At 40.6% G+C, this 26,469-nt stretch overlaps 1 protein-coding gene across 1 annotated transcript in view; it reads left to right on the plus strand.

Moving 5' to 3' along the window:
* The window catches only part of EPG5 (ectopic P-granules 5 autophagy tethering factor), a 55,040-nt gene that overhangs the window by 2,617 nt on the left and 25,954 nt on the right, over positions 1-26,469 (plus strand). The window contains exons 2-21 of the mRNA XM_066180871.1: positions 1,705-2,631; positions 4,854-5,097; positions 5,951-6,087; positions 6,650-6,757; positions 7,737-7,810; positions 9,519-9,627; positions 9,943-10,057; positions 10,625-10,775; positions 11,677-11,832; positions 12,178-12,335; positions 15,976-16,130; positions 16,689-16,829; positions 17,054-17,218; positions 18,425-18,547; positions 20,357-20,616; positions 22,472-22,612; positions 23,007-23,151; positions 23,971-24,168; positions 24,898-25,008; positions 25,726-25,845. Of these exons, the coding sequence (XP_066036968.1) occupies positions 1,705-2,631; positions 4,854-5,097; positions 5,951-6,087; positions 6,650-6,757; positions 7,737-7,810; positions 9,519-9,627; positions 9,943-10,057; positions 10,625-10,775; positions 11,677-11,832; positions 12,178-12,335; positions 15,976-16,130; positions 16,689-16,829; positions 17,054-17,218; positions 18,425-18,547; positions 20,357-20,616; positions 22,472-22,612; positions 23,007-23,151; positions 23,971-24,168; positions 24,898-25,008; positions 25,726-25,845 (3,738 nt within the window). The remainder of the gene's footprint in view (positions 1-1,704; positions 2,632-4,853; positions 5,098-5,950; positions 6,088-6,649; positions 6,758-7,736; positions 7,811-9,518; positions 9,628-9,942; positions 10,058-10,624; positions 10,776-11,676; positions 11,833-12,177; positions 12,336-15,975; positions 16,131-16,688; positions 16,830-17,053; positions 17,219-18,424; positions 18,548-20,356; positions 20,617-22,471; positions 22,613-23,006; positions 23,152-23,970; positions 24,169-24,897; positions 25,009-25,725; positions 25,846-26,469) is intronic.

Raw genomic sequence — 26,469 nt, forward strand, 5'->3', positions numbered from 1 at the left:
GTAGGAGGTGTCCCTGCCTTTGGAAGGGGGTGGAATTAATGGTCTTTAATGTCTCTTACAACCCAAACCATTCTGGGATTCTTTGATAAGTGGCTTCAGCAGAATTTTCCTCCATGTTCAGAACTTGATTTCTCTGATTCTTTCTCAGATGAAATCTCTTTTAATGATTATGCTTTTTTTTTTTTTTTTTTTTTTTTCCCCCTAGGAAAGTGAGAACTGAAAGGCATGTCATAAATTTTAAAAACAGCTGTGTCTGGGAGAGATGCAGGCTGATACTGAGATATAAAGGGAATTTACTCTGTATGAAGACTGCAAGAGTAAACATTGGGGTTGTAGTGGGTAGAGGATGAGCATGTGTTTGTGAAGTATGTGGATCAATACAGTGTATAAATATGATTTAGTGATAAGGTATCCGGTGTAAATTATTGACTTTGAAGTAATTTTCAGGAGATGCTTATTAGCATCCCACAAGTCCTACCTTAGAGAAGTGCACTGATGTATTTTTAGCCTCTCACCTGGAGCTTCAGCTAGTGAGTCAGAGCTGTTTTGTGATCAGAAGTGTTTACAGGTTTTAATACACCAGAAACCAGTGTGAAAGCAAAGGCAGAGTAATTAGGTTTTTCTTTTGTAAAGGACCTGCAACCATATATTCAGAGTAAAATTAGCTCTGAGGTCAAGGTGGGCTAGTGCCTTGATTTGAGCCGTTTTCATTTATGCCTTCTCTTAAGGCAAAAACATTCAGATGTTTAATAAAAATATATGTGAAACTGTGGACAAGTTTCCAAACCTGTTGTAGTTTCCCTATTATTTCCCTATAGTAAAAGCTGGTACTCATTTCACCTGTGTTCATTGTTACATTGTCTGGGTCATCCAAAACTGGAGCACTGTGACCTAACTCCTCAGTTTTGCTTCTAATAAAGTGCTAGGTCTACACAATTTACAGATTGGCTAACCACTTTGCCAATTTTTTGTTTTACAAGTTGGCCAATGATTTACAGGTTATCAAAATTCTCAGTTAATTTCCTATGTGTGCATTTTGGAAGGAAGCTAATCTGCACCTTAGATTAGGTTTATAGGAATTACTTACCCTCAAACTAATTCTAATTTTAAATTGATTTACCGTTTAATGGCACTGTTTTTCTACATCTCCAGTGTGTATTGCCTGCTGAAAAAGGTATTTCAGTAATTGTTCAGATGTTACCATGGTTTTAGAATGTAGCTGAGGGTTACATTCCAGACTTGCTTTGCTTTGAAATTACTGTTTTGAAAATGTTTTTCCTGTCACTAAAATATTCTGTAAAATTTAAGATGGATCTGGATCACATAGTAACTTTTTTTTTTTTTTTTGTCAATATGGTGAAATTGAGTAACTCTTTTTAGGTGTCAGGGTCCTGTTATGTATAGTATTTTCTGTGTTAATGAAACAGTCTGTCCTGTGATATTTATAGATTTTTACTTAGAAATGTTGAAGCCTTGTGCAAGAGCTGACCAAGAAAACACACACTGGTATACAGTCTTCATAGGGCAGCTAAAGATTAGTTTGATATATTTGTTTTTATCTTTAGTATTATGAAAATTAATATCTTCAAAAGGGCTTTTGGAGTCATACTGCGGACAAATACTATTTTTGGTGTTGGTGGGATTTGGGATGCAAGATGGAGAGATTCACTTCGCAGTGACGTGGTTAATTTTTTGTTTTCTTAGGAAAAAAAGAAAAGAAGTAGTGAGGAGCCCCAGGTACAAGAGCCTGATGATGTTTTCCTGCTTCCTGTGGCAGAAGGGTCTTCTCAAGCCGGGAGAGTGCATGTGGAGCATCCTGGAGAATTTACAGAAATTCAGCTCAGAGATGAAGTAGACAATAGGAAAACTATAAATGACGTTTCTGACATTCCCCAAAGTCATTCATCTTCAGCAAATGAAGGGGCTCTGGAAGTGACTCTAGAGCCTCCCAAAGATGCAGAAGAGGTCAAAGGTGATCCTTCCCAGGAGGAATGTGTGGGGGATGTTGAGAAGAGTGAGAAGAATGAGTTGGACAAACCTCAGAGCCCTGTGGAGGCTGTTGCTAGTGGATCTAGAAATTCTAATGTATTGTGTAGTACCTTTCAGTCGAGTGCTGCTCCCCCTCTGTTAGTGATGGGCTTTGTGCAGGGCAGAAGAGCTGAAAACCGACAAGACTTTAGAGATCCTCTTGCCTGCTCTTCAGAGAGGCTTCCTCTCTGCGCCTCACAGCGCTCTGAGAAATCCAAGTCACGTGTTCCGCGGCCGATGTATCCAGACCTGTCCTTGGAGCTGTCCTATGAGAAACCCACCATCATGGCAGTAAAGCCCCTGCTGCACCAAGAGAGGCTGTACCCAGAGCTCCCCTCCGAGCCAGAGCTGGTTCCATTCACCAGGGAGCAGCTGAAAATCTTCGAGCCCTGTTCCTGGCTGGAGAACGTTGACTCCTATGCTGAAGAATTCGAGAGTGTGGCTCACCAGGACAGGCACGAGTTCTACGAGCTGCTCCTGAACTACATGCGCTGCAGGAAGCAGCTGCTGTTGGCTGAGGCAGAGCTGCAGGCCATGACAACAGATTGCCAAAACGTGAAGGGGAGATTATGGACTTTCAAGGAACAACAGAAAACCGTGCAGGTGCTGTTGCTGAAGCTACTTTTGAACCTAAACTATTCGGAAATTAATTATACTTGCTGCCAGGTTTATTGTAGTTAAGCTGTTTTGTTGTAAAAGAATCACAGAGTGTTAAGGGTTGGAGGGGGCCTTAAAAATCCTCTAATCCCAACCCTGCCTTCCATGGACAGGGACATCTCCCACTGGATCAGGTTGTTCAAGGTCTTATCCAACCTGGCTCTGAGCACTGCCAGGATTGGGGCAACCTTCCTGGGCAACCTGTGTCAGTGTCTCACCACACTCACAGTAAAGATTTCTTTTTCCTAATATCTAACCTAAATTTCCCCTTTTTTCAGTTTGATCTCTTTAGTCATTGTCCTGTTGCTATAGTTTCTGATGGAGAATCCCTGTCCCGCTTCCCTGTAGGCCCCTTCTAGATACTGGAAGGTGCTGTGAGGTCTCTACACTCCTGCAGGCTGAACTTTGTGAGGTCTTTACACCCCTCCAGGCTGAAGCCCCAGCTTTCTCAACCTGTCTTTGTAGGGAAGGTGTTCCAGTCTTCTTACCAACGTTTTTGCTTCCTCTGGACTTTCTCTGGCTTTAACAGTTCCATGTCCAGAGATTACCACCTTTGCTTTCTATTTCTCCACTGACCCCCTGTGCTTCAGAATATCATCATCTTGAGACTTAAACAGTTGCTTGATTTTTAACCTCTGATGTGTGCAGGGCAGTGGGTTATATGTTGGTGATTTCTTCTGGGGTCAGAAATGATGAGCTGTGTACACCCAGTTCTGTCCGTGGTGTCAGGTGAAGTTTGTACCGCAGCACTCCAAGCAGACATGGGGTACCTGCGGTGGAGTGACTGTAGCAGTGATGTCCCAGCTGGCCAGCTGACGGTTTCCGTTGATGTCATTGCTGCTGTCAGAGTAGCAGCTGCTGCAGGGGAGCTTGAAATGTGCTCAGGAGCAGCCCCATAGCTCAAAGGAAATGTTAGGGCCATCTACTTGCACTAACTTGTTCTGTAAGTGTAGCTGTGGTTTTTCTTAATTCCAGAGTGGGCATGGTACTCTGTAACATTCTTGTCTGCAAACCAGAGGGGTTTATGGAGCTCTTTGGGGCACACATCAGATAAGGTTTCCCACAGACTCCTTCTGTGACACTTGCCTTTGGAGTTCACTGTTACAGCGGGAGTGAATGAAACTGTTCTAATGCTGTTTACAGCCCACACATCATCAAAATTGTCCAAAGATGGTGAACTCCTATGCGTAGGGTAGATTTTACTGTTTCTGCGAGTGCAGTTCATCAGGGTTGGGGAACTGAACACATCTGAATTCTTTCCTTTTTCTTGGCGAATAACACTGGGCCTCACTGGATCCTAAGGGTTGCACTGATTATTTTCTGTACCAAAAGCAATTTTGGCTTCACTCGTGCATCCTCTAAGGTCATCATAGGGTTGTCTAAGATTGCTACTTGCTTTATTTCATCCCAATTCACTATTTCTTTTATGTACAGAATTATTTGTGTCTTTATACCAATTAAAAATTCTTATTCTAGTAATTTAGGAAATGCAGGGCTGCTTTCAAGGTAAGGTTTCAACGTGTTGGTTTTTGGGAATGTTTCCTGATTACATAGAAGATTATCAGGAATGTTACTTATTTTAAGAGTAACAAGAATGTTATTTATTGTATTTTTCTTGTGTTGAAGAAGTAGAGATGAGGCAGAGGAAAACTGGTCTGAGCTTTTAATTTCAGTTTGGGAAAAGGTCAGAGTACAGGTAATTTCTGAACATTTTAAACATGCAGTGGGGAATTGCTGCAGATCATCAGTCCTGGGAGTTTGGGAACTGTTTATCTTGCTCCAGTGAATCTTTCAGCTTTAAAATAGTGGATCCAAATATATTTGGAAATCTGTAAACTAAGAAGCAAGTGCACTCACTGGTAGTGAGACACCTTGTTTTGTTCCCATCTCTCAGTGCTGCAGGCAAGTAACTTCTGGCTGTTTCTAAACCTGAGTTACTGAGAGTTTATAAATTTGTTTTTCTTCAGGAGTAAAGGATATGAATCTTCAGTAGCTCTGAAAAGCACATAGGATATTGCCAAATGTTTGTCTTTCCCATTTATGAAATGCCTCCTTTTATGAAAGCCTTGAAATCTGTTTAGGAGAGGGTTATATCATGGTTGATTTCTGTTAGAGTGACCCAACAAAATGTCAGAACTGCTGACATAAAATATTTGCTCTCTTTTCAGGGTGTGTGTGCAGATCAGTGCAAGGTGACAGGTCATCACCGCTACCAGACAGTGAAGCTGAACGAGGGCATGCTGGGGGAGCTGAAGAAGCTGTTTGAGGCCAAAGCAGAGCATGTGCACCAGACCCTGGCCCTGCACTCCTACACTTCGGTGCTGTCCCGCTTGCAAGTGGAGTCCTATGTTTACAGGTTGCTCAGCAGCTCGTCCCTGCTGAGATCTGTGGCTCTGCAGCAGCAAGAACAAGGTATGTTTGCTGGTCTGAGCTGCCCCCAGTCCTGGTAAGGGTGCCCAGCACCATGTGCAGCTGCAATTTTGGAGCCTTGTGGTGGAATTTGTAAACTGGAGTGTTTCTTTGTTACAAAAAACTGTTGATCTTATGTAGGAATCAGTGAAACTCTTTTTCTCACAGGAAAATGTCCAGTTCCCTTGACTTTATCACCTGGGCAGTAAAAGCAGGAGTGACTTCTGCTGTCTGAGCTGCAGACTCACACTGATAACTGTACAGAAACACTGTGTGGATGGGACACCCAAATCCCCAATCTTTTGTTGTCCAAGGCAATATCTACTACAGTTCTTTTTCCCAAGTCCAAATAAGTCCAAAATAAGCTGGATATTTTTCCTGCTTTACTTCCTCTTGGAAGGCCATTTGAAATCTTAGGCTCTTAGTATTTAGAATTATCTTTTTAGTTTTCATCCTAAGTGCTTTGTTTGAGTTCATGCCAACATAGTCTTCTGACTAAAGTATTTTTCTTCCTCCTGCCCCAGATATTTTTCTTTCTTATTACTCCTCCCTTAGCACTCCACCTCCCAGATAGTTCATATGCATAGTAAATGGTGGTTCTTACAAAGCTGATGTTGAGAGAAAGCCTTTTGTGAGAGTAACTGTATTATATTCTTTTTATAATTAGTGTCCAGAGTTAATTATAAAATTAAACAAAGTACTCTAATTATTCTTTTCTGACAGATTTATCAGGCAGCTGTGTTGAAGTATCTTGGTGTCTGCAGATGCAGAGAGCAGTTTTATATGCAGCCCCAAACCCATTGTTCCTGCTGCTACTTCTTGTCAAAACTTCATTAATTCTGTTTTTAATTTACAGTTTCAAAGCAGTCAGAAAATCTCTCTTCAGATTTGAGCCACTTGAAGGAATGTATCAGTGTCCTTTTCAGCTTCACTCGCAGGGTTATTGAAGATCCTCAGTTTCACAGTGACCTTCTCATGTGGCTGCAGAGACTGGTGAGGGAGTAGACATGGATATATCTGATCCAACACATAGGATGAATTTGGGAATAATTTCTGGAAGTGTTTCTGTTTCACTCCCTGTCTGATGGGCAGCGTTTTTTTTGGTGGGGTTTGTCCTACTTGAGGAACAGAATCTCTTAGCAGAGCTTAAGAATTGATTCCCTTTTCTGATGAAGTCTAGCAGCATTAGTGAGGACTGGCACCTGAGCAGCTAACACTGCTCACAGTGAACTTCATAATACTCGTTTTGCTTTTACTTATTTTGAAATTAGAACTGTTCAGATATGTCATGTTGGAGAAACTTTTGTTTTGCCAATTTCTAAATAAATTAGATTCTAGTGCAGTTGTAGAAAAAGTAATTATGCCGAAGCAAATGGTTTGTGGCTGATAAGGCAAGCAAACAGATTTTAAATATTGTTCTCCTGTAACATGCTCTCAAAATTCAGGTTTGTTGGAAAGTGTTAGAAAAGAAACGAACAGTGTTACTCTAGTTACCAAGACTGTAAGGAAATGAACTTCAAAATTATTTACTCGATTTCAATATACTTCCCTCTAGGTATCTGTGCTGCAGAGAATTGGCTGTCCTGGTGACCATCTCTTCCTCTTCAACCACATCCTTCGGTGTCCAGCTGGCGTCAGCGAGTGGGCTTGTCCATTCATTCAGGTGCCAATGTTTAACTCTTCACTCTCAGCAGGTCAGAGTGGGAGTGGCGTGGATAGGAGAGGAGAGTGTCTTGGGCCTGCTTAGTCTCTTGTGACCCAAACTGCCTTTCCAGGTGCGTGGAATCATGGTGGCAGTGAGGGGTTTGTCAGGGAATACATTTATCCATGTTAGGCCAACCATGTGCAGGTTAACACACTCCACTCTTGACTGGAGAGATTCCATGAAAAGGAGTTAAGGCCTTATGCATCAGGTTTTGGGAGTGTTCTCCAAAAAGTGGAAAGCATATTTAGACTTGAAGCAGCTGCTGTATATAAAAAGTGAGATTGGAGTCAGCTCTGTGATGTGTAAGGGACCAGGAGGAACAGATTTTTTATATCCTATTGATTGAAGTGAGGCTGGTTTCCCTAGAAAGTTAAGGGACAACGGAAAGAGTTCACTTTGTTTAGGTCAGAGGGAGTGCAGTTATCGAAAGGCACCAGGTTGTTCTCTCAAAGAGCATACTTGCTCTTTTAAGAAGAGAAAACGTTGGAAATCTAGTTTCAGGAAAAAGACTTCAATTACACTAACAGGAAAGGTAAACAATGCAATAAAAGTATAGAATAGAATAAATTAACTTGGGAAAGACCCTTAATATCATGGAGTTCAATTAACCTAGTGTGGTAGGATTTCATCTTACCCTGTGCTCAGTGTCTCAATTACTCCTGGTGCTCAGACGTACATATAGCACAAAGAGAGAGGTTGTCTTTTTTAATGTAGCTTTTGATCTTCTTTCCCCCCCTCCTTTAATTTTTCTAAGTAATTCGTTTGGGCAAGTCTCAATATTTTGTCATGGCAATATTCTGTCCAGGGTGTGGGTGCTGTCTTTTATGGATTCTTTTAAGTCTTAACAAAAAGCTAGGGAGAAACGTGAATTTCTCTGCTAAGAGTAATTTGCCCTTTGCTTATTTAGATTTACTTAGATTTTTGCATTTAATTTCAGATCAGAGTCTTGGGTAACCCATCGGGTGTCTTTCATTTCATGCAATCTCTTGCCTTGCTTATGTCTCCTGTCAAGTAAGTATGAACATGCTTCTATAAATATTTATAATTATTTGAGAGTAGAAAACACAACACACAATTTACTTGTAAAACTCTGAAAGTTCATTGCAGGTAAAGTCATATGAGTGGGCACAAATTATTTCACAGTTTAATTCAAACCCTTTTTACTTATTATTTCAAAATTTGGCCTCGGTTGTACCTTCTTGTGCTGTACACAGTATGATGCAACTTTCTTTCAGCTGTGAAATAGCTTGTGGAGACTGACAGACCCACAGGTTTTGTTACTGTGCTTCTGAAGTATCTCTTGCTTTGCACCATGGCCTGTTTTTCATACTGTCTCTGCAACAGCATCCCCTGAGTAAAAGATGTTTAGCTGGTGTACACATTGTTTGGACTTCTTGATATGTTTTTCATCCTTTTTTAAAAAAAATATTTTTAAAATCCAGTAGGAATGTGGTGCTTGCAGAAGCTAGTTAATGAAATTAATCACGAGTGAAAGTGATTATGTTCTCCAGATAAAATACCTAACTTGCCTCTCCCTCTGCCCAAATCTTGAGGTCAGAGAATCGAACTCCTGGTATTTAGGGTTGTCACTGTGATCTTGGTAGTTTAGGTCAGACTTAAGTGAGTGTTTACTTGTTTATTGAAAGCTGTTATTTTAAAGGGTTTTAGTTTTACATTTCCTTTCTAGAACTGCCTGGGGAAACCAGTGTATCCTGAGGGAATGTGTGTTGCCAGTGCCTTTTGATACTTGGGTTTGGAACAAGGGCTAACTTAATGTGTCTGGGGTGCTGCTCTAAATGTTGATACCAGAAGTCTGAGCCTCCACAGAGTCTGCTCTTATTGGTAAAAGAGCTGAGGCTTGTCTGTTACAGCTCCTGCGTGTCAGGAACCAGGTTATCCTAGAGTAATTTACAATCACAGGATTGTTTAGGTTGGGAAACGCCTTTAAGGTTGTTGAGTCCAACTTTTAATCCAGAGCCTCTGTTTCCACTGCTGAATCATGTCCTCTGGTGCCACATCCACAAGCCTTCTGAACGCTTCCAGAGATGTTGACTCCACCACTGCCCTAAACAATCTGTTGCACTGCCTGACCAAGTTCCATTAAAAGCTTTTTCCTAGTATCTAACCCAAACCTCCTCTAGTGCAACTTGAAGCTGTTTTTAATCCTATCACTCATAACCTGAGAGCAGAGCCCTATCCCCCCCAGCTGTCCCCTCCTGTCAGGGAGTTGTGCAGAGCCAGAAGGTTCCCCCTGAGCCTCCTTTACTCCAGGCTGAGCCCCTTTCCCAGCTCCCTCAGCCGCTCCTGGGGCTCCAGCCTCTTCCCCAGCTCCCTTCCCTTCCCTGGACACGCTCCAGCCCCTCAGTGTCTGTCTTGTCCTGAGAGGCCCCGAGCTGTCCCCAGCACTGGAGGTACCTCAGCAGTGCCAGCCCAGGGGACGGGCCCTGCCCTGGGGCTGTGTCACACCACGGCTGGGACAGCCCAGGGGCCATCGGCCTCTTGTCCACCTGGGCACTCCTGGGCTCCTGTCCAGCTGCTGACACCAGCACCTCCAGGGCCCTTCTTGCCAGGCATATTTCTGCTTTACTTGCTAATTTCTTCCTCTTGTGTCTGGGTTTTTTAACATCTTCCCTTAACTGAAAGATTAAATTCAGAAAGATAAAAAATCAGAAATTTTTATTTCCTAATTTTTTACACTTGATTTTTCACTCTAAACCAGAAATCGTGTGGACTTCATGTGCCATATGAAACCAAGTGAAAGGAAAAGTTCCTCTTCTTCTGGGAAGGAGTCTGGGAACTGGACTCTGGTAGATGAAGGAGGAGAAGAGGTACAACAGATGACTTTTTTTGTTTCTCTTTGTTTTGTCCTCTATGCTTTTGTTTAAGCTCATTCATCTTTGTGAAATGGATGAAGAAAATCTGACTTGTTAAGTCAAAAAGCATGATTTGAATTAACTTCTATTTTACTCTCATTTTATCTCTGTTGAATAACTGTAGAGAGTGGAGCTTCCAGTAGTGATTATTAGCAGAGAGAATTCAAATATTTCAGTTACTGCTAACAAAACTGTAATTAGTACAATAATGAAGCCCTTTACTCTTGGTTTTACTGTAAAGCTACTGACAGCACCTGTATTTGTCTATAGGACGAGGATCCTGAAACAAGCTGGATTCTACTGTCGGAAGATGACTTGATTGCTCTGTTGTCACAGTTCCCATTTCATGAGCTGTTTCAGCAGTTCCTCGGGTTTACGTCTGAAGGTAAATTAGTTGCTAGAGAGTTATTCTTCATTTTGTTTATGCTAATCATATTGACTGTCACTGCCAAGAGTGCTACTGTATTATGAAGCTCTTGGAGAAGAACAATAATGCACCTGTGCATCAACTTGCAGGCTAAAGAGATGAGACGGAACTATATGCCATGTGTATGGGATAAATAAAAACCTCATAGCAATATGCATGCAAAACATTAGTCTTTTCCCTTAGTTTGGATTTGGTTGTCAATTAACTCCCAAAAGTGGTTTTAGAACTATTTTTCCCCCTTGCCTCTTAATTGTAATGTTACTGATGTTCTCTGATTTTTTTTTTTTCCCCAAAATCTCTGGACACATACATGAAGGTAATTGCTTGCCAGAGGTCTTTACTACCTGCATAGTTTATTTGTACTTTCATACTTAGCAAGTATTTATTGTTCATTTCATAAACAGAGCATACATTTCAGTTCACAAGATGATGAATTATTACTTTGAGTGCTTGTTAAGTTACTTAAAAATCCAGAATTCACACCTTTTTTTTTTTTTACTCTTATTTTTTGTGTCTCTGTCTTAGGTGCTTATTTTCCTGAAAAAACATCTCCCCAGAAGATGATGAAGATTTTTGCCTTTGCAAACTCCTTAGTGGAACTTCTGTCTGTGGGATTAGAAACGTTTAACAGAGCACGGTACCGACAGTTTGTGAAGAGAATTGGTCAGCTCATCAAGTAAGAGAATTTTTTTCTCTGTGGTGTGATTGAATCTGTTTTGTACGTATATTTGATGTTCAGAGCTACTAAAAAATCCCCAGAACCAGCCATCAAACAACCAAAAAAACCCCAACCCCATCCAAACAGTTCTCAGGTAGGTTTTGCTCTGACATTTGATCAGTTCCATCTGGGAATCTGAAATGGAGAATTGCAAAATCTAAATGCTGTGGGTACAAAGGAGCCAGGTGAGCTGTGGAACACCAGGCTGACTTCCATTATTGATGTTGTTAGGCTTGTCTTGGGTAGTCCCTAAAACCCAACAAGCAGCAAATTCCTTGAATTTCCCCTATCTAAAACCGATGTTACTGCTTTATTTCCGTTGTTACCAACGGAATTGTTTTGGGATATTTAATTTTCTCCCTGAAAATTGCCCTATTGTTGCAGTAAGTAAATGTAATTGAAGCCTAAAAGCTGCTCTTTATTTTTAAATCTCTAGCATTCATTCTATATGGCTTCTATGAGTGTGTTCTCAAGGGGGAATGCAGTCAAATCAGAAACAAAATCCATCTTTTTCTTTGTATTACGGAGGCAGTAACTTTCTCAGTGTAATCACTCCTGTATGAGCTTGCTTTATGTACTGCCATTTCATGCTGTACAGTTACCTTAAGGCTCCAGAGGTCACACACAAACTAATTTGGAATAACAGAATATTTTATGCTTCCTTTGCTTGTAAAACTAAGGAAGGAGAACACAGAAATTTGACTGATAAAATGTATATAGAAACCTCTGGAACCCAGAGGGCAAAATGTTGATCATGTCTCTTGCAGCTAGACTCTGATCTCATTGCCCTTGTCTGTGTTTTCCTGTGGTGCTGGCATACTTAATGGTTCTTCTTTGGCTTGTTTGCTCTGCTGTGTAGGATGACTCTGTGTCATGTGAGTGACCACTGGGCCCAGTATGTTAGTGGCAATAAACAATATGGATCAGTAGAACACCCCTACTCTGTGGAAAAATTGCAACTGGAGTTTGATGAGCTGTTTTTTAGAGCTGTTCTGCATGTTCTGAAGGCAAAAAGGTGGGTAATCCCTTCACTGGCTTAGTTTTGGAGGAGTTGAATACTTGAAACTGGGATTTGGAGTAGCTTTAAATACTTAAAGGTTTAAACAAGACTAAAATAAGTTGGATTTTTCAGTGCATTGGCAGCATCAAAGTAGGGAGGAATTAGGCCATGAATTTGTTACAACTGACAGAAGCTCTGAAATCTTGGTCAGTTCAGATGGAGGTTGGCTCAGAATTTGAGGAGCTAATACACATCCTCACATTGCTAACTCTATTATGTGTGGGCCAGAGATGTCTCCTTTCCAAATGTCAGGATTTATCAGGGTGGAACTGTTCCTAACTGCCTCTTCAAATCCAGCAGGCTGGGAGTCTGGCTGTTCATGTCTGAGATGCCTTATGGAACTTTGTCCAGCAACATGCTTTGGAGGCTCTTCTTTGTCATGCACTGTGCTGAGAACGAGCACCTGGAGCAGCTCTGTTCTACTCTTCAACCTGCTGACTACAAGCAAAGACTCAAAGGTAAAATTCCCCCACACAGAACCAATTTCTAATCCATTCAGCTGCTGCTGCATCAGCTGTGGGTTTAACTCTATGCAGGTTTTGTTGTTAAATGCATCCTTGAGAGCATGACTGGTCCAGTGGCCGCAGAAATGTCTTGGGCAGTTCATGGTTTTCCAGTACCTGTTTGCCTAAATTGCCATTTTAACAGCAATTGATAGATTTACTGTCCTGGTTTTCTCTGTGGCTGCCCTCAGAGCTGTAAGAGTGACATGCAGTTGGTACCTCTTGCGTATTCTTCTATGACTTCTCATCTTGACCTTCAAAACTATTTGGAGAGTGAGGTTTAAATCCTTAAGTACAGACTTCCATATCACTTAGGGTTGGTGTGGCAATTTTTTTGGTTGTTGTTGTTGTTTTTGTTTGTTTTTGTTTTTGGTGACTGGTTGACTGTTGAGCTACTATTGTTTATATTTTTATAGTTATAGGAAAACTATAAATATATATATTTATAGCTCTTATATATAAATATACAAATATGTCTGTATATGAATATGTATAAAAATACAAACATTTATATTTGTAGTATTTATAGTTCTATAAATAATGTATTTTTAGAGTCCTCCTTTTTTTCCCACTGAACTTGCTAATTTTGGCTTTAGTAACTCACATTGTGGGAGACTGCTTATCATCCGCAGCTATGTTTCCTTTATCTCAAGCCTTCTGTTCATTAATTTCTTGTCCTAAGTGGCACGTTTTATTTTTATTTCTTCTTGACTTTTGTCTCATGTTGATCTCCACAGTGAATGTGGTGTCTTCAGCTATAGCAGAGCTATTTTAGAGGCCAGCTGGAATGCTAGTTTCCCTCTGCTGCTGCATTCATGGATAGTATTTCAGGACTTGGTTGATGGGGGGGCAGGTAAACAGTTTACTTCTCCCTACTTTACAGCTTTTTTGCTGTCTTCAGGGAGAGGAAATCTTGTTTTTGTCAGTTCTACTTCTCAGCTGGCTGGTATCCCAGGTAGCTGTTACGCCATCTACCAAATCTGAATGGAGAAGCAGGAGAAAATGATGATTCTGGGAGGTTACTGAGTATCTTGGCTCTGTGCAAGCTCAGCTAACATTCCAGGCAATTTACACAGAAAAGGAGAGAGATACCAAGATTGTTGATACCAAGATAGTTGAGTGCACTTGATGAAATGCTGGTATGATAACCACTTGCCAGCCAAAACAGTAACTATTACACTGTTTCAGTAGAATATCTTTATTTTTGGTTTTGCTAGAAAATTTTTACTGCATCTATTAAGGGTTGCAGTAAGAAATACAGGTGGGTTTTTTTTTTTTTTGTTTTGTTTTGTTTTTGTTTTTGTTTAAATATAATTATCTTTTTCAGGCATTGTTTTGATTCTAGCTAACTTATGTTTTAAAGTCCCTGGTATGCTGATGCTGGATTTCTTTATCCTCTTCATTCTCGTCAATGAATTCTGTCAGCATAATACTGTTTTTCACCAGTGTCTAGACAGGGAAAATCAACCGTTCTTTCAGTGAAATCCATCTAATCTTCTGAAATAATTTTTTAACTAGCACTTCACAAATTAATGCTTAATTTCCTGTAATTCGTACCCTGGAAGACCATGACATTAATGTTCTCTTGGAAGAGAACCTGTTTTTGTGATTTCCTCTCCCAAATTAAGCATGAGAAAAGGGTGGTAAATCTACAGGTAAAAGCAAGCCTTGTTAATTGATGGAAGCTTTAGTAAATCCATAGGGGTGGGAGTAGTGCCTTTTTGGGACTACCTAAAAACAGAGGCCAGAAAAATTAAGGGAATAAAATGCAGTTGTATTTATTGAAGGGCCTTCAGGTACATTTGGGACAGACAAAGCCACCCAGGGTTTACACCCAAAATAGACAATGGGTCACAGGTTTACAGACTTTTATAAGTTTGGTCCATTTGCATATTGGGGGTCAATCTTCCAATTACAGCTTCAGGTAAAGAAGTCATTTACCCCAAGTTTGCTCCCCCAGCTCACTTTTGTTTACATTTCTCAGGGCCTGAGACAGTGAGGTTGATTCCCATATTCCCTTGTTTCCCAGGCCTTGAGAGGAATTGTTTTGTCTGACCAAAATGGGAAAGCAGTTGCTAACACTGTATATGGAGTTTAGAGTTATACACTAAAGAACTGGAGGATTACAAATATATGAAAAATATAAAAGTTAAAATCCTAAGGCATCAGGAGCATAGTTGCTGTTCTAGTGAGTGGCATCCCTGCCCATGGGAGGGATTTGAAACTAGATAACATTTAATATCCCTTTAATGCAAGGATGCTATAATTTTATTTGTGGTCCCAGTTTCCTTGCTGCCAGTATCAAGATTTGAGAAATCACTGATTTTTAGTGTGCCCTGAACTTGAACTGTAGTGTGGTTAGAGGTAGGGAATAGGGTCAACTAGCAAGTGGATGGTGAAGATGATGTTTCTCCACTATGAGACAACAGGATTTAGGTGGAGTCTCTCTGCTTCCCTATTCCTTGTCCCTATCTCCAGTCCCAGGCTATAGCTTGGTGCAGGTTTGAGGTTGGTGGGGAGCCCACAGTTGACCCCTCACTGTGGGTCACTCTGCTGTGCCTTTAGATACAATACTGATGTGGTCATTTTTAATGTCCTTCTGCATCATCTTAAAAAAAACTCAGAGTATAAGGGGAAACACAGTTGTCGGTAACTTCTGCCGTAAGAATAAAAAAGAATAGCATTATCAAATGGAGGTGAGTGGATGAGGCAACCCATTTGCCTGCTGTATCTATCAGCAGTGAGTTTCTCTTACTGTTTGGAAGAAACTGTTTTCTTAAATTGCACAATCCTCTAGCATGCTATTCCATGGGCTGTTTTGCCTGTACAAGCCTGACCTTCTCAGGTTGGAGTGGAGTTGCAAAATTCTTGAAAGCCCTTAAAGTAGAATGTAACCTAAGTGCAAGTGTTTGATCAGAACCATGCTGAGCATATGCGTGTTCAGGTTAGGTAGCTGAGTGCACAATGGGTGCTTTTTCTGTATATTCAGCTGCTATGATGGAGTCACTGTAAACAGTGTTTGCTGGCATGTTGTGGTTTGGAGAAGGCAGATCACTCTCCAGAACTTTCTACAGCTCAAATGCTGCTTTCAGTGCTTGTTTTGCCGCACAGACTCTATTTAAAGTTATTTGGAAGAAAAAAAGAAAAAAAAAAATTTAAAACCTTTTACAGGTTTCCTTTGTATCCTTACCTTCCTGTTGTCCCACGACATGAGGAGTGGAATATTTATTTGCTTTTGGCAATATCTCTTTTGGGTTTAAAGAGGAAACTTACCTTGAATTTGAGTGAAAGCATCTCTTAGCCTTCCCACTTGTGCAGGTTCAATTCTCTGTCTTCAGAGATGGATTCCAAACACGTGCATGTAGTTTGTTTTCTTGTATTGTATTCAGGAAACTAAAACCAGCCTTTCTTAGGAGCTCTTGGGCATAATCAAGACCTGGGCCTAGATACATGCAGAATTTTTATTTGTAGTTGGCATGGAATGATCTCTACAGATAACTTTTCTGGAATTTGAGTGAATAACTATAAAAATGCTGCTGATGTGTGTCCCATTGCACTTTTATCATGTTTCTTTCACTTGACTTTTTTTTTCTAGATCCAGAGCACCTTGCACAGTTTGAAAAGTATCTTCAATCAATGAACTGCTCAGAAGAAATCTGTCTGCTCACCACATTTGCTCAGATGGCACACACCAAACAGCCTGATGTTGATGAGGATTTTATCAAAATTGTTGTTTTGGAGATATTTGAGGTGAGTAATATTACTTGTCCATTCAGGAAAAGAATGAAAATGCTCTTTTTATTTGTAACAGTGGAAGATGTGAAACTTTGGTGGCTTCTGTAGTTTGTTCTACCATGGAATTTAAAAAGTGTTACTTTTTAAAAAAGTACTGAATTAAAATTGCCTGAAGTCCTTGTTATTTTCTGGGAAAAAAGAGCAGCTTTTCTGCAGCCAAAGCCAGAATGAAACAAATAAACAAAAATACATGTATTTTGTTTTATTTTTCTCATGTAGGCCTAACTTGCAGCTCTAGAATTCCTTGTGTGGTGTTTTTTCTGTTTTTTTGGGGGGGATTTTTTAGTGCGGCTGTGTTGTTGCGGTGTTTAGTTTTGGAATTTTTTTTGGCACTGTGACACAGAATTTTCTTGGTCTCTTGGGGCAATCTATTTCACTTTTCACATGGTCATTTATCAACTTTGCCTACAATAACCAAGAGCAATTCAGTCCTGTATTTTCTAAAGGACATTTCTTTTCTGTGTTAGTGGAGGTCAGCCAGAAGCAGTAACTTCTCCCTGCTCATCTTCTCAGGTGTCCTATGTTAGTCTTTCCACAAGAGAGACGTTTTCCAAGGTTGGTCGAGAACTCTTGGGAGCCATTGCCAGCATCCACACACAGATTATTTCTGTACTGCTGGATCGGATTAGAGAGACCATTGAGAAAGTGGGGATGGTAAGTGCTGATGTCTATAATTTAAATAATTTAAATCAGACACCCAGTTAAACCTAGAGGCTATACCAGGTTGTGTGATAAGACATGGCTTGGTATGAATAGATGTGTTAAAGACCTATCTGTGGGGTTTTTGGTCATACCTCCCTTTCAGATAGCAGGGCACAGGGCTGATTATTGTTATGTGCTGAGTACTGATGTGCACTTTTTGCTCTCTCTCCTCAAAGGTTTCTTTATATCTGTTCAAAGAACTGCCCCTGTACCTGTGGAAGCCTTCTTCATCCGAGATAGCCCTGATCCGTGACTGGTTGTTAAATTACAGCCTGACAACAGTGGAGAATAAACTGGCTTGCATTATCTTGGAAGGGCTGAACTGGGGATTTGGTGAGCATGTAGGTATTGAAAACAGGGGACTTGAACCTCCTCTCTTTTTCAGAGAAAAAGTTTAACTCAACCTGGGAGTAGAGCAGAATTTGAAAACTGTTAATTGCATGCTTTTATATTATGGCTGTACACCTAATTGGAGTTTCATACTAATTTTACAACACTCTGCCTGAGGACTTTCTTGTGTTGCTTTCTTATAGTGCTGTAGCTGAGTTTAAAAGAGATATTTAAGCAGGGATTTTTTTCCTCTCTAAACAAGGAAATAGCTGACAGGACAATTTTTTATGACTCACATAATTAAAATGCTTTTGGCTGCAGAAATAGAGGAATCTTCCCCAAAAAGTGTAGGGAGACTGGTGTGACTGTAGTTTGCATGCTGGTATTTAGGTATGTTTTTCACAGGGAAAGAAAAGTAATGATTGAAATTACACATTTCAAAACCCTAAGCATCATTTAAATGGTCAGGAATTATTCCATAATACTGGGTTGTTTCAGGAGCTCCATGAGTTCAGGATATAATTGAGGGTGAATTCTGTTTCAGAGAAAAAGAGAAATAGACTGGGGGAATAGTGTTACCTGAGTTCAGTGATTTAGTTTAGCATTGCATTCTGTGCATTTGGTCATCCTGAACTCTTCTTTGCCATGCTGATGATTGTACATGAATATTGGCCTACTTTTTCTCCCTGTTTCTCGTGGATGTGCAAAGTAAAATGAATGTTAGGGAAAATTAACAGAATTCTTTTCTGTGCAATAGCAATGCCATGTCTGTACCCTTTGATATGGGGAAAAAATGGCTCTTTAATGTGGCAATTGATAGAGGAATTGCTGTGTTTTCTTACAAAAACATGGTGATGGGATTTGGTTTGGTTTTTAAAGGCAAGAGTTCAAGTGTCTGTATTACGTAATTTAAAATGTCATCTATGGATTTTTGGGTTAATTATCATATGTTCATAAAATGCACGTGGAAAGGGAATATTATGATGCCTTTAAAAAAATAATCTAGTTGTTGGGCTTTGTATTGCCCAGTGTGAGCCTGGTACTCTAACACTGAGCTGAATTTTTTTCACTGGGCAAGATTTTTGCCTAGGTATTGCAATAATTAATTTGAACAGCCAGAAAAAGATTAGGATTTATTTCTCTGTTGTGCAGCTGAATGTACAATTGTAGAGACCTCTTAAATGACTCAAAGTTTTGTGTTCTGACACTATTTTTAGCAGAATACTCTTCACCTGGATCCAGCTGTCCATTCTGAAGTTGCATTGATGGTCCTGGAAGCATATCAGAAAAATCTCTCCCAAAAACCATATGCAGGGCTGCTTTCTGAAAGCATAAAACAGGTATCCTTTCTTCTTACTTACAAGGAATAACTTAGGGATGGCTATAAATGGGAAAAGCTGCAGGGCAAGACCTTGTTTTCTTTTTTTTTCTTCTTTTTAAAGCTGTTCATTGTCCCAACTAAAATTTAATAACATACCAACACTTAGTGTTGTCTGCATCCAGAGAGCTATTTGAAAATACTGTTAGGCTTCTGTTGAACATCTGTGTGAGAATTACAGAGTCATAGAATGGTTTGGGTAGAAGGGGCCTTAAAGGTCATCCAGTCCCACCCCCTGCCATGGGCAAGGACACCTTCCACAATCCCAGGTTGCTCCAAGCCCTTTCCAACCTGGCCTTGGACACTTCCAGGGGATCCAGGGGCAGCCACAGCTACTCCGGACAGCCTGTGCCAGGGCTTCACCATCCTCATAGAGAAGAATTTCTTCCTAATATCTCATCTAAATCTACTCTCTCTGTTTGAAGCCATTCCCCCTTGTCCTGTCACTCCATGCTTTTAGTAACGGTCTCTCTCCATCTTTGAGACAGACATTTTAGATAGATGAACTAATGACAAATAGTGACAAACTGGTCTTCCTTCACTCATGCAGAGGTAGACAGTACTTGCTAATGCAAGGCTATTTCTCATTGCTGGTGTGCATAAGACTCACTGCAGCTCTTATTTTATTTGAAGACTCAAGTGTTAAACCCTTTTGGAGCTTTTCAGCGATGTGCACTGTTGTGTGACCTGAACACACAACAGACATTTATCAAATTGATTTTACAGCACACTGGACTCAGGAAAGGATAGCTCTAAGTTACAGAATGCAAATGGAAGGATAGAAAGGTAAAGGTCTAAGAAATCCCTATTTTGGATATTTAGTCCAAGATGTTTATTTATTTAGCGGTTTAACATTGTGCTGTGCTTTGTCTTCTCAGTATTTTTTGTACAATGTTCTCTCCTCCTCTCTACTTTTTTCCCCGAACCTTTTCTTCCCGTACTCTGAATGTTCCTTGTTGTCTCTGCTCTGTTCTGACTTGCTCCTCTGTACTACTTAACCATGTTTTGTTGTCCTGTGCCAGCCAGATGAGTCTGTTTTTTAAGCCAGTGTTAGCCCTAGTTGCCACCTGTGCTGGTGAATCTGTCCTGACATGCATGAGCCTATAAATAGAATTTGAGAGAAAATAGTGCTTAGGTTCTTGTACCCCTACTCAGGGAGGATGAAATATCTGCATTGCCCGCCAGCTCTGCAGTTTACACTGTTCTGTCAGAACATGTACAGTTTTTCCCCAGAGATTTATAATTCCTTGTGATCTAGACAGGGTCTTTGTGACAGTGGTCACATACACATGTGACTCTGCCTGTCCACATACAGGCTTTTTTCTAAGGAGAGACTGCCAGGTTTTAGGCTTTTTGTTGACGGATAATATTTTTGCATAGATTCTTCTGTTTCCTTTCACTAGCAGTCTTAGATGTTTTAAACATTATTAAAGGTTGTGTGTGGCTCTTTTTTTCCAGTATTAAAATTTAATTCAAGGTCAGTATCTAGCTTGGAAAAATTTAAGCAGACAATGTAAGTTGATAGCCGTTACCTAAAGGGGTGGGGTGAAGGAGAGGGAAGTAAAAATTGAGGCCATAGGAAGAGAGTGTTTAGATAAACTACATGGTACGTCTAAAAAATAATTGCTGTTGGTCTAATCCTAGAGGGTTTGGGTTGGAAGGGACCCCAAAGATCATCCAGTTCCCCTTCCATGAACCAAGTCCCAGACCAGTGTCACATGTACTGTGTCAGGGCTGTGCTTCCTCTCTTGCTCCTGCTGCTCTGTTCCAGGTCTCCTACCTGGCCAGCATCGTTCGCTATGGGGAAACACCAGAGACTTCCTTCAATCAGTGGGCCTGGAGTTTGATTTTGAGGCTGAAGCTGCACAGGAATGACTGTGGGGTGCAGCAGAGCAGACTGGTGGTCCCCGTGTGCGACAGTGTGCTGGACATGGCTGAGTCGGTCACGCTGCACCCCCTGCTCAAGGCTGTGAAGGCAAACATCCCCATCGGCTGCTACCTGGCACTGGCAATGACCACCCTGGGCCACAGGTGAGGGCTTTTTGGGTGTTTTTCTTGCGTGGATGGCCTCAGGGGCTGAGCATCCTCCCTAATGCTGAGCTGAGGGTTGTTAACAGCTTTTGTGCCTGTTTAAGGAGTAAAGCGCTTGTGATGCAAGGGATCAAGCAGCTTGTCATCTCTCTTATGAGGAGCTGGGCCTGGTTGGTCTGGAGAAGACAGAGGGGATCTTGTTAATGCAGAAAAACATCTCAAACATCAGAGGATGGTGCTGGACTCTTCAGTGGTGTCCAGTAAGCAGATGAGCAATGGCTGCAGCTAAGACACAGGAAGTTTCACCTCAGTGTGGGAAAGAACTTTTTTATGCTGGGGATAGCAGAGCCCTGGAACAGCTACCCAGGGAGGTCATGGATTCTCCTTCTCTGGAGACATTCCAAACCCACCTGGACTTGTTCCTTTGTCTCCAGCACTGGGTGACCCTGCGTTGGAGGGGTTTGAACTGGATAATCTCAAGGTCTTTTCCAACCCCAGGTTTCTATGATTCTGGGACTGTTGTTTCACAGAATACCAGAATAATTTAAGTTGGAAAAGACCTCCAAGGTCATCAAGTTCAACCTGTGACCAATACCAACCTTTTCATCCAACCCAGAGCACTGAGTGCCACATCATTCATTGGACATCTCCAGGGATGGGGAGTCCACTGCCTCCCTGGACAGCCTGTTCCAGTGCTTAATAATCCTTTTTGTGAAGAAATAATTCCTGAATTCTTTCAAACAGCATGCTATTTCCTTTATTTTGCTAGTATTATTTTTTTTTCCTTCTGCACTTTAGGGTCCAGTCATAAGAAATAGTACTGAAAGTAGGGGTTAACAATAATTTCTCTGGGCAGGAGTAACTTTGAACCACACTTACTGAAAGGGTTGTTCTAGATAATTTCTAGATACTTTCTTTTATCAGGGTAGCACCGCATTCAGAAAATAGTGTGGAGAGAAAACCCACTCACTCTGGGAATGGTAAATAAAGAGCATTATAAGGGCAGTGAACCTCTTAGCTATGGCTGTGTTCCAGCACAGTATTTTCCAGTGCTTTTAGCTGGTTTGTAGGTAAGGCTTTTGGACATAATCAGATGTTCCTTTTTGAGGTACAGAGCCACAAAAATTTGATCAGTTCTCACTAGAACTGTTTTCTCTGAGTCTGTGATGCCTTTGGTTATGTGCTACGCTATTCAAAAATTTCACTAGCTTGTTTTCTAGGTATAATATTATGTTACTCTTTTAAGGAAAAAATATCTGGGCTTTCTTTTCCTTCCCCAAAGAAGCCATTGCTTCATGGTAAGATTGTGCCATGGATACTTTAAAGCAGTGGAATAGTTGGAGACTGATATTAAGATATTTTGGATTGAGAGTGGAAACTTTTCCATTACTTTGAGCATGGAATAAAAAACCAAAGAACCTCTTTAGTCTGTTCCCCTGCACCTTCTCTGTTTGGCCTTTGGCTCTTCTTTTCTTTGGAGAGGGAGGCAAGTTGTCCAAGTTAGGCAAGAACAGTGAGCATTAAAGTGATAGAAACTTGATGAAGACGTGAATCTCCAGTGATTTTTGGAAGATGGGACACTGATTCCCAGAAAGGAATTTGTGGTGGAAGGAGATAATTAGCAAATATTTGAGAAAGAAATACTTAGCAAATCTGTCAGTAAGTGAATGCCTCCTACAGCTGAAGAAAAAACCTCTGTATTTAGCAGCTTAGATTTTCAAAGATAAAATGTACAGTTACGAATGCGTTTACATCTCAGTTAATAAAAATTAAATCAACACCTTGTCTCCCTTTCTGCTGATACTAAATGTGTTTTTCTTTTTTGTTTGTCTTGTTTTGTTTTGTTTTCTGACAGCATCGAGAAATTCTGTGCTGAAGGGATCCCTCTTTTGGGTGTACTAGTCCAGTCTAGACATCTGAGAACAGTAGTCCATGTGCTGGATAAAATTTTACTATTGTTTTACTCTTGTCAGTATTACCTCCTGAAGAATGAACAGTAAGCATTATATGTTCATAATATGTTCATTTTTAAAATTTTATACATTTGTTTACCTAATTTATTCGTAGTTGCAGTGAAAGTTAATAATTGTCTTTTGGTTTAGACACCTGACAGTCTCCCAAATAAATCCTGAGTTAGATGTGGGTGCTGATGTAGATCAGGACCTGTATTTAGTTCTGAAGAGCTGCCTTGAGTTACAGGCTGGTGTGAAGTGTTCATACTGTGCCCAATGTATGTCTGAACTGGTTAAATCTGCATTGTGGTTGTGAATCAAAGCCTTTCTGTATATGTCTCATTGGTGCTGTTGAGCTGGTTTTAAGTCCTCTAGAAGCAGGCTTTCTACTTTATATGCAGTTGGAGTTATTTTAATTTCATTTGTTGACATCCCTAGGTTTCTATCTTATGTGGAACTGTTCCTTCATCTGGATAGTGGAGTCCCTCAAGGAGTGACCCAGCAGGTTACCCATAAAGTGACACAGCACTTGACAGGAGCAAACTACGGAGAAAATGTTAAGCTGCTCAGTAGTATGATACAGGTAAGAAGATTATTTAAAAAAGAAAAAGTGGAGAGAGTGTTTAAAACCAAGCTTATTTGACTGAGTTAGTGTTAAAGGTTAGAAAGGATACTGAACCTGGCCCTTCAGTCACAGGGTACTCTGTATCAAGCATTAGTAGTTGGGTTTGGTTTCCTGAAATGCTCCTGCTGAAACTTGCCTAAATCTGGCAATGTGTGTGACATAAACAACAGTATTTAGCTTTCAGACTTCTTGGAAAATTCATTTTCCTTTACCAGGTCAAAACTGTTTAAAAGAGGAAATGTAATATGCAGCACTGCTTTCTTGTTTGTGTTATTTGAGGAATGCAGCAGAGATATTAATGTTTGCAAGCTCTGATTTTTGCCATTAATTTAGTGCTCTGGAATAGAAAAATGTTCTTAAGTTAGGGAACAGTAGTATTTTTTTTAAGTGCAGAGAGGTCAAAACCCAAGGCCCTCTACATTAGAGAGGCATAATGGACACAGACCTGGAAGCAGACCAGGAAGGCCTTTTGCAGGAACAGCAGCCTGGTCTTTGGAAATGGATGCTGTTTATGCCTGCAGGGGTCCTGCTTAAGGCCTCTGTGTCTGTTTTTGCTGATTGCACAAGGTGCTCTGCTCTCTAGGCTTCAGAATCTGCAGAAGTTTGAAGGCTGAAGATTACAAAGCTGTCCTTATTTGGGTATAGATAGTGTTATTGTAAATTATCTAATTTAGGATTGCCCCACAGGCTCAAGCAAGTCAACCAGTTTTCCAATAAATTCTTAAGCTTTACTCAAAGCTGCAATCTGTTGACCACTTATACCCTTTAATTTGTCAGACTCACATTTTTCTAAGCGACCATCCAAATGGAGTAGGGCCAGCTGCAGTCCTGGAGTTCTGGGTGCAGGTCCTCACCAGCCAGCAGCTGTGGCACAGGGACCGGGCCACGCTCTGCCTGCTGGATGACTTGTGCAAAGCTGCTTTTCAGTACAGCCAAGAGGACTGTGTGCAAAAGCTGCTTTACCAGCAGCACAAGGTAAATAGCTGTGGTGTTTTGGTGTGGCTGTTGAGTAAATGGTCAGCTTGTGTGTCACACAGTTGGATTTTGATGTGAATGTATTTTCCTGAAGTGTAATAAGAACAACTGTGAAATCCTAGGATGGTTTGGTTTGGGAGGGACCTTTACAGCCCATCCAGTTCCACCCCTGCCATGTGCAGGGATACCTTCCACTATTCCAGGTTGCTCCAAGCCCTGTCCAAACTGTTCTTCAGCACTTCAGGGATGAGGCAGCTACAGCTTCACTGTACAGCGAGTCATGATGATGAGTGATGATGACACTGTCTGATTTTTGTTTTTTTTGAGTTGGTCAAGAAAATATTTTCTGAGTGGGCAAAGATTAATAAAATGTCTGATATTTTAATAATGATGATAATAATTACTACTAAAACCAGTTTGGAACACAGTTTTCATTCATGTGAGTTCTATTGTGGTTTGTCTTCTTCGCATTTCAAATATTTGTTGAAGTGTGTAGAACAAAAATGGAGCTTCCTCTCCTGAAAAAAACAGACACAGTCGCTGCAACAGGATGTTTTCACTGAAATAGAAAGTCTAAGCAGGCATTTCAGTGGTGCCTGGCTGAGCTGAAGTTGGAAAGTAGCAACAGGAGGTGGAAAGAACCCTGAATGACGGTTGAGAGATGCACCTGTAGCTTCTAAATCACCTGGTCATGAAAAAAAACCCCAAATGTTTTCTGTTTCTGTGCAGAATGCTTTGGGCTATCACTGTGACAAGGGTATGTTGTCTTCACTGGTCAGTTGGATCGTGGCAGGCAATGTCACACCATCCTTTGTGGAGAGCAGTGCCAACTCCTCTCAGGTGAGTGGTGTTTTGTAATGGGAAAAGCAGCATACTGGTCTGGGGTCTTTATTTTTTTTGCAGATTTCTCTCTTGGTCACATTTTCTTCCTGTCCCAGAGTTTTCTTGCGATAAAACCCCAGTTTAGCATAAGAAAATGCTGTGGGTTTATTGCACTAAAAGGAACATGGATATTTTGCACAGGGGGAATTTGTCTAATCTGTGCTCAAGAATTCATATAACAGGAATTATTAGTTAAATTTGCTTCTCATCTACTATTGTTCTTGATCTGTTTAACAAGACAAAATCTGTAAAGCCTGAGTTTTCTATTAGATCAGTCTTTATCTGATAAATATTTTGAATTTGAGTTACTTTCTTTCTGCTTAAGTGAGCTCCTTCAATTAAAAAAGAAACCTTGCAGTACCCCAGACAGAGATGCGTAGTGCAGGTGGAAGAGAGAAGATTTTACTTTACTGAGTTTGAGAAGGTTGTTTCCTCCAGAGCTCTCTGGTTAAGTCTGTCAGTTGTGTCTGTTTTCCCCTCTTCTTTCCCAAGTTTGTATAAAGGGGAAGTTTGAATTTAGGGATAAAGAGGTTTTGTTGTTGAGATATGATACTGCTTTTTGCAACTCTGCAGTGAGAATACGTCAAACATATTCCTCTTAAGAAATAATCAAGCTTCTGGATCCTGCCCCTGCCATTTTTTAATCAGTATTTGTGTCGTTTTTGTGTTGTCCAGGTCTGGTTTGCATGGACGGTGTTAAATATGGAGTCAATATTTGAAGAGGATTCACAACTTCGCAGAGTTGTGGAGGGGGAGCTGGTTATCAATGCTTTAACTCCTGATCAGGCTTTGAAGGTGAGAGAACTGGTCATCCCTTTTTATTAATTAGGGCTGCTGGAGGGAAGTGTTCCCTTGCATCATTTAGTTTTTCTCTTACGTACTACTTTCTTACTAGGATAAATGCATAAATAATGCTTACCTGACTGTGCAGGAGAAAATATACTGCAGGGAAATTTTCTTTTACATTTTGAGTGTATTTGAGTTTTTTTACATTTAAAAGCTACTATGGAAATACCTGATTTTACTATATCAATATTTACAGAAAACTAATATGTGCTTTTGCATGATTTTCTGGGTCATATAAAAGCCTCACAACGTCCAGTGGATTTATTCTATACCCCTGACATGGAGAGTGCTTATTTTTCAGGTGGGAAGGTGTGTCTGTATTTCGAACAGACGATTCCTCAGATGATCTGTATTGTGCAGAAGACTGGCCTTTACTTCTCTCTGTTTTCTGAATTATTTTCCAAGGCTTTCAAAACTATTTAGGCATCTCCTTTAACAAGGCACTTAATCAACTGTACTTCAGGCCACATTGCAGCATTTTCCAGCTTCTTTGCCCAAATTCAGTTAGAAATTCTACAGTGAAGCAAGTGGAAACCAAAGCTGCCCATTCTCAAAGTGTAACTTTTGGCCCGT

Source organism: Chamaea fasciata, unplaced genomic scaffold (genome assembly GCF_029207755.1).
Source record: "Chamaea fasciata isolate MVZ Bird 193981 ecotype frontalis unplaced genomic scaffold, bChaFas1.0.hap1 SCAF_4, whole genome shotgun sequence".
NCBI lineage: Eukaryota > Metazoa > Chordata > Aves > Passeriformes > Sylviidae > Chamaea > Chamaea fasciata.